An 8,480-nucleotide genomic window follows, 5' to 3' on the forward strand; every position below is an offset into this window, starting at 1 on the left:
GACTTAAATTTCTACTTGGAAGGAGGTGGAAAAGCTATCTCAACTGGAAATTCAGGACAGTATTGTTTTTTTTAGCCAGTGCCAGTCAGACACAAAACAGTGAGAAATGTACGTTGATAGTTTTGGTGTTGCAGAAATTTTCTGGTAAGGAAAAGCATGCAGACTCTGGTACAATTACAGAGCTGAAGGGATGCTAAACAAATGCACTGCTTCTTCTTTGCTTTTTTTAAAATAGGGATTTATATAAACATTTTTTTATAAAGCACACTTTGTTTACAATCTTTCTTTATAATGGTTATAATTTTTTTCACAACCCAAAATGCATTCCATATAAACAAATGGCAAGTTATGTAGCTATCAATATTTTACATATAGTTTTCTTTCTTTTTTTGTATAACTGCATAAATGTGTAAAACCTGCCATTGTTAACAAAACAATAACAGTCTTAAGAAACTACTGAAATCTACAGTATAGTTCTACTACCCTTCACAACAATATAGATTTGTTTTCATATAAACTCTTAGAGTCTAATCCTTTTGTCGTATGAATATTATAAAAACCATGTGGGTACTGAAGTTGTAAAACACATCATGCTATTCTAACACCTTGTTGTCTGTCATCATGGGCACTAAGGTTTCTATTGCTCGTCCCAAATCATCTGCCATGTGGAAGAGGTTGCCTACGTTGTGGCCTCTCTCACTGGCTTTCCAGGGGCATTTCTTCATCTTGTACTTGGGAAAGAATTGTTGAGCTGTTCCATGACCTCTTCTAACTCTGTTTTTGTGTCCTGGGGAGGACTGAGCAGATCATCCTCACACATAGATTCTGAAGTCTGATTGCCAACTACACAGAGAAGCATTGGATGATTACTATCTGACCTCTGAGGTGGGAGAAGACTGAGTTGTGCCATTCTCTTGGCATCCACTTGAGGCTGTTCCAGCAGCTGCCTCAATCTGTGCAGCTGTGATTCCAGCTGTTTGTTGTGATCCTCCAGGATTTGCATCCTGGCTTCTAGACAACCTTTGCGCTGATGAAATAGTTTGGCTTCTGCAATGAGTTCAGCATCTTGTGAACTCTGAGGGGAAATGGGCATCATATCAGGTGAGGAGGGTAGTGGAGATAGTCCTTTGTGATCATGTTGCTGCTTCAACCGGTCATATTCTGCCTGAAGGTTTGTTTTCTTCTTCCAAGTCTGCTAGGATTATCTCCAGTTTACCTCTTTCTTCGCTCTCCAAAGAAATTAGAATCTGTGCAGGGCTTTGAGGTTGACTAAGTGGGGATTCTTGGTTCAGACTTTGGCAGTAGTGCTGGATAAACAAATGCTGATCATCTACCCTCCTCTAGGACACACACCTTAACGTGGTGAGGGGGTTGAGAGTGTCGAAGAAGCTGAGAGCAATGCCCTCAGGAGTCTAGACCAAGAGGCTAGACTCCCAGCAGGGTCACCAAAGGTGAAATGGTAAAAGCCGAGACACCAGACTAAGATGCATCCAAACTCAGAGGAAGGCAATGGCAAACCACCTCTGAATACCTCTTGCCACAAAAACCCCTATGAACAGGGTATCCAAAATGCAGCATGAGATAGTGCTGGAAGATGAGACAACCAGGTCAGATGGGGAGGAACTGTATAATGAAGAACCAGAGATTTTAGAATGTGACGTGAAAGCTGCTCTTAAAATACTTGGAAGAAACAAATCACCAGGAACTGATGGCATACCAATAGAGTTGCTACAGGTTACTGAGATTGAATCTGTCCAAATGTTGATAAAAATTTGTCAGCAAATATGGAAAACTAAACAATGGCCCATAGGCTAGAAGCATTCAATACATATCCAAGTTCCGAAGAAAGGGGATCCCAGGGAATGCAGTATTTATCAAACTATTGCCTTAATATCCCATGCAAGTAAAGTAATGCTCAAGTTTCTAGGACAAAGGCTCTTACCATATATGGAGCAAGAAATGCCAGATGTCCAAGCTGGATTTAGAAAAGGAAGAGGTACCAGAGATCATATTGCAAATATACGTTGGATAATGGAACAGACCAAAGAATTTCAGAAGAAAATCACCCTGTGCTTTATAGATTACAGAAAAGCCTTTGACTGTGGAGATCTTGAAAAACTATGGAAGGGGGTGCCACAGCATCTGATTGTCCTGATGCGCAACCTATACTCTGGACAAGAGGCTACTGCAAGGACAGAATATGGAGTAACTGATTGGTTCCCCATCGGAAAGGGTGTGAGACGGGTGTATTTTATCACCCTGTTTGTTTAATCTATACGCAGAACATATCATACGGAAAGCAGGACCAAGATGAAGGCGGTGTGAAAATTGGAGGGAGAAATATCAATAATTTAAGATATGCAGACAATTCCATACTACTAGCAGAAACCAGTAATGATTTGAAACTAATGCTGATGAAAGTTAAAGAGGAAAGCACAAAAGCAGGACTACAGCTGAAGTCAAAAAGACCAAAGTAATGACAACAGAAGATTTATGTAACTTTAAAGTTGACAACGAGGACATTGAACTTGTCAAGGATTATCAATACCTTGGCACAGTCATTAACCAAAATGGAGACAATAGTCAAGAAATTAGAAGAAGGCTAGGACTGGGGAGGGCTGCTATGAGAGAACTAGAAAAGGTCCTCAAATGCAAAGATGTATCACTGAACACTGAAGTCAGACTCATTCAGACCATGGTATTCCCGATCTCTATGTATAGATGTGAAAGCTGGACAGTGAAAAAAGTGGATAAGAGAAGAATCAACCCCTAGCACTGTCAATTCAACTCCCCCCAATCCTGCCTCCCTACTGGAGTGCAACTTGAACTGTCAGAGACTGCCCTGTGAGAGACTGTTCTATTAGACATGCCCCCCCACCCAAGCTAGAGATGCTGCCTTGTCAGCCTGTTATTCCCCAGCTGAGCACCCCACAGCTTCCCACGCTCAAGCAGACAGATAGCCCCCACCAGTCGGAGGGGGAAACTGAGATCCAGCTGCCATCACCCTGCGCGTGGAGGCTTCAGAGGCAGGAAGTTCAACAGATGCAGTTGAGGAGGAGCCGTCATTTACATGTGAAAGCCAAGCCTACTTTAGTTGACTCAGGGGAGGGGTTAGTTGCTGAGTCAATGTCTGGGAGCCGCTAAGACATGCTTAGTCAGAGTTAGTTCAGGGCAAAAGTTCCTAGAAAGCATAGAGAGATTAATGTGTCACAAAGGTTTAATATATCTATAACTTTAATAAAAAGAGAGAAAATTACAGACGCGACTGTGACTGAGGGCCTGTTTACATGGGACCCCAGATCCACATTAAAAATGCTGCTTTTTCCATCGCGATTGATTTTGACAGTTCACATACTTCCGCCCTCACTACAAATAAATTGGCTGTTTTTCTTTGCAGCATTCACACACATGTGCGTTTATTGCTATCAGTGTTTCCTTGTTGCCGCGCCTGCACATTAGCATGTTAACTGTGGAGGTGGGGAAGGGGCGGTATTTCCCTAAACAAAAGAATAGGCGCTTGAAAGAAAGGGAATTGCTCCCACCATGGCTGTTAGGCTGTCCCTGCATGAGATTGGTGTGCCTTTGGCACCCCGGGACAAGCCTCAGCGTGCGTTCTTGGAAACATAAAAAAACCCCAAACAATTATCTTTAGAGAGACCTTAAAAGCAGCTACTAAAGGAAGCATTGACCGTTTAATATTATCACTCTTTGTGAATGGAGCAGATGCTGGGACGAGACACCAAGGCAGCTCCCCTTTCCCCTTACCCCAGTGGCATCTTCGCCAGCCTCCTCTCGCCATGGCTGCAAAAAGGGCGCATGCATCAGCCCGAGGAGGGGGAGAGATCCAGCTTTGGGGGGGAGCGGAGGGATGCTACGAGGCAGTAGAGGTCCTCCACACACACACTTTCTCACTCTCTCTCTCTCTCTCTCTCGCACACACACACACATGCTAGACATAAACAACAGCGTCAAAACCACAGCTCTGAGGAAGGAATTTTATGAGCTCCAGCCCTGCTACCCTCGATGAATGGGTGGGGAATGTGATTTTGTTTAAAGGAGCGGGGGAGGAAATGTATTGGGGGGAAGCGGGAGTAAACGGGAGAAAGGAAGGAGAGAGCAATCGGAAGTTGCTTCGTCAACCGCAGGAAACAAAATGACGCCCCGAGACAGTGAAAGGGGCGGAGAAAAGGATCTAATGGCGAAGAAACTGCGCAGTCAGAAAAGTCACTTAAAAGGTAATACACGGTAGAAGCAGGTGCGGATTTTAAAAGCAAATGCTGGTTTTTATCGCATCCATTTAATCTTGAGTTAAAGGCAAAAGCAATAGTATGCATGTGCGTTGGGTAAAACACCAAGTAAACGGTCCAAATTAAAAGAATCTGCAAAAAGCAGTGGATGCACATTTTTTGGGCATGTAAACAGGCCCTGAGTCTTTTGATTTCGGACAGGACACTATCTGATAAAGTAGTTATTTGTTGAAACCCTAGCCTGTCTCATAGTGAGATACACAGAAGTGGCTAATCTGATAATTCTCTCTCTTGCCCTGGATTAGAAGCAGAAGCAGTCTGTGCTTGCTGTCTTGGCTGGCCAGATCTTGGATTGATGAGCCATCTGGGACGCTTTCAGGCCCATCCACTATCTCAGCCTTGCCTTGCATTAAGTCTAAAGAAGGATTTCAGCATGTGGTATTTGTGCACATAGACACAGTTTACAAATGGGTTGTTATCTGCATGTAGAAGCACCAGAACCAGCAAAAGAAGTAATGGAAAACTGTACTTTTGATGATGACACATTCCAAAGCCCTGTGTGACTGTATTCCTCAATATATAGTTAGACTGAACTGTTTTATTCACTTTGAACACTGCTTGATCTAATATCAACTGTGGTAACCCCATGTGGTGAGACACTTCCATTTCTGTAATCAGCAAGGAGACTTTATTCTCTCGACACAGCCAGGTTCTAATGCATCTTAAATTGCACACCCACTGATTTAATGTGATATCCAGGAATGGCATCCTAACTCATTCCCTCTTACATGCAACCAGGGCAGGCACTTCATCTTAACTGACCATCCCCCCCACTGCTGAAGGAAATGGTGGGCGGAGGTGGGCGGAGGTAAGGAAAAGAAACCTTGTTTTAGACCTGGAAAAAGGTAACACACCAACTCAACCAGTTTTGTTGTTGTTACATTATGTATTTTTATGACTATGATGATGATGATGATGATGTTGAAACACCCTGATAATTTCTGTAAGAAATTATAAGAACAAGTATAACTTTATTCAGTTAAAAAATAAATGGGTACCTTTTTATTTTATTAACTTTTTTTTAAAAAAACCCACTTTTTATTATTATGAAGCAGAATATGTAATGCTTCTCCTCTTTCCTTAGTAGGTTTGGAGAGGAAAGCATGAAAAATCATTTTATTGAGGAAGGGTTCAACAGCCCTCTCCCACCTGCACTCTTACATTTTAAATTGTCCCCTGCATTGTAGCTGAGCAGCATGACCTGCATTCTATGGGCCATGCTTCCATTGTCTTGTCCAATTAGCATAATGCTGTAATGTGAAAAATGTGATCTGCTTTCAACAATAGAGTGGGATGAAAAGGGTTCTGTGTAGGCTAATAATACAGCTTATTCCTGGCACATTCAGTGAATTTTATTTCATCACATCTGTGCATGCATTATCACATCTAATAACAGTGATCAATGGTTTGGGTGATGGAATGACTGATTCCAGAATGATCCCCACTTTCCTCAACAGGTGATTAGAATGTTCCAAATGTCTGCTTGACAGATCTGTATGTTTACAGACAGCTATGTGCATAACAGCAAGTTTAGAATTGATTGCTGAATGCAAGACTCTGAGAACTGAGGCTTTAAAATGGATTTGAGGATTGCATGCTTACTTTTTTGGGCTGGAGCAGACTGATGTATAAGATTGTCTTCTGCACAATCTAATAATAAACAGTTACATATCCATGTATACTTGGTACAGCATATTTTTACATTAAATTGATCACTCTTTAATACAATGCACATATGTTAATCAAGTATTTTCACTGATGAAATCTAATCCTTTTAAACCAGAGTCTTAATTCCACTTCTAATCTCATAGCCTGCCCTTCACCACATGGTCCGAGGGCAGATTCCAAAAATGTCACAGTTAAAACAAATACAGCTTACATTAAAATCATAAACTAAGATTACAAAACAACCAATGACAAAGGAATAAAATTGTAACACAGAGCAGCAGTGCACAGTGATTTAAGAAATCAGAGAAGTGATGTTCACTTCAAGAAGGATGCAGACAAACAGGAACGAGTTCAGAGGAGGGCAACAAAGATGATAAGGGGTCTGGAAACAAAGCCCTATGAGGAGAGACTGAAAGAACTGGGCATGTTTAGCCTGGAGAAGAGAAGACTGAGGGGAGATATGATAGCACTCTTCAAGTACATGAAAGGTTGTCACATAGAGGAGGGCTGGGATCTCTTCTTGATTGGTCCAGAGTGCAGGATACGGAATAATGGGCTCAAGTTGCAGGAAGGCAGATTTCGACTGGACATCAGAAAAAACTTCCTAACTGTTAGAGCCATATGACAATGGAACCAATTACCTAGAGAGGTAGTGGGCTCTCCGACACTGGAGGTATTCAAGAGGCAGCTGGACATCCATCTGTCGGGAATGCTTTGATTTGGATTCCTGCATTTAGCAGGAGTTTTGGACTCGATGGCCTTATAGGCCCCTTCCAACTCTACTATTCTATGATTCTATGTCAGAATAGTGATTCTTAATCCTAAGAAAATATGGGCCAATACAAACAAAATGAACAAAATATACTTGGGATATGTTTGCGTTGGCCCTGACACTCCAGTTCCGCTAATTTTGATAGGGTCTCTCTCTCCCTCTCCCTCTCCCTCCCTCTCTCTCTCTCTCTCTGTGTCCATGAGTACTCAAGTGCTGGCTGCAAATTCTTTGGGCACTGCACCACTAGGCATGCTTCCAGATGACCTCTTTATTGAGCATTCCTCCAATTTGTTTGCAAGGAGATTAGACAATGTTGGCTATTTAATAAGCATTCATTTTGATTAATTTGTAGGAAGGGTAGACGATGTTATGCCAAAGCAAGAATTATCCCTCATTTCCCACTGCATTTCCCTTTACTTTCCTTATCACAAAAAATCCAGTCTTTTGGGAAAGCAGGTTTGTTTTGTAAGACCTCCCCAATCAGCTATAATTGTGCAACCTGAATTTCCTATGTATGTGATTGAATCCTAACAGAAAGCAGTGACAATCTGAAGCACCCTATGATGGGAAAAGCCACACCTGGTGAAAGGATAGATTCTATTAAACTCTTTCACACTCAGGGCATGCTCTGAAGCCACATGATGCAGTAACCTTGCTGAAATAGGCCCTGTTCTAGTCAATACCTTGATGAAAGACTGCCTGAGTCAGGAAGCATAGAAACACCACCTTGAGCACCTGGAGTAAACATGGAATGGAAATGTAATGAAGAGAGAGCCTATGTGGTGAAGTTGTTGGACTAGGAGGACTTGGGAGAATTAGGTTCTAATCCCTACACGGCGAGGAAGCTCAAAGTGATCATTTGCCAGTCTCTCTCTTTCCCTCTCCTGCCTCCCAGGATTGTCATAAGAACAAAACGGGTGAGGGGAAATGAAGTAGCTGCTCTGAGCTCCTTTGAAGAAAGATGGGATAAAAATGTAGTTAATAAGGTAATAAATAATAGAGATGCCTCTTTGGGATCTGGGGAAGCCTAGAATCGTAGACTCATAGAATAGTGGAAGGGGCCTAATAAGGCCATTGTGTCCAACCCCCTGCTTAATGCAGGAATCATAGTTAAAGCATACCCAACAGGTGGCTGTCCAGCGGCCTCTATCTCCCGATGGAGAACAGAGCTCTAAAATATAATTAATGGGTGTCTATCCAACCATTTCAGCAGGAACTTATCAGGAAATTACTATATTTTAATTCTTAGGAAGCATCCATAATGCATGACAGTTGTTCTCTACTACTACCAGTGTGTATGGGGGTAGACAATGCTTCCGTTTAAACACAGGATAAACACTCACACATTGCCAATTGTATAAAATATTAACATTGCTGAATGTGATCTAATATTCCAGATCAGTCATTTAAGTCACCAGGCGTTAATGTCAACAGAGAGCAAACTTCTTTCTGTTTCCTGTCAATGCATGTATAAACAGAGGGGTGCTTCAGATCTGATTTTTTTTTAAGATCAGCTTTTAAAACATTTGAATATTTATGACCTATTGCATGAATCAGTAAAAGGACAGTGCTCTACCACTGTTTTTGAAATATGAAAAATGAAACGAAGGGAAGCCCGAGGGAAAGAGGTCTTGTTTTCAGAGAACTTGCTGGAGCAAGTTCTCTCCTGCATTTCTTTTAATAAGACTTCTTTCCCTTTATTTCCCTCTTGAAAATTAACATTTGAAACACAG

The 8,480-nt window shown here is 41.8% G+C and overlaps 1 protein-coding gene across 1 annotated transcript; it reads right to left on the minus strand.

The window, feature by feature from the left end:
* Nucleotides 1-647: 647 nt before the first annotated feature.
* LOC133363649 (dystrophin-like) lies at nt 648-5,015 on the minus strand. The gene is made up of 2 exons (XM_061582920.1): nt 4,854-5,015; nt 648-1,165 (listed from the first exon to the last, which is right to left on the minus strand). Exons 1-2 carry the CDS (start codon nt 5,013-5,015, stop codon nt 722-724), a joined length of 606 nt encoding a protein of 201 aa, XP_061438904.1. The 3' UTR covers nt 648-721.
* Nucleotides 5,016-8,480: the final 3,465 nt, after the last annotated feature.

This window comes from Rhineura floridana, chromosome 9 (genome assembly GCF_030035675.1).
Source record: "Rhineura floridana isolate rRhiFlo1 chromosome 9, rRhiFlo1.hap2, whole genome shotgun sequence".
Lineage (NCBI taxonomy): Eukaryota > Metazoa > Chordata > Lepidosauria > Squamata > Rhineuridae > Rhineura > Rhineura floridana.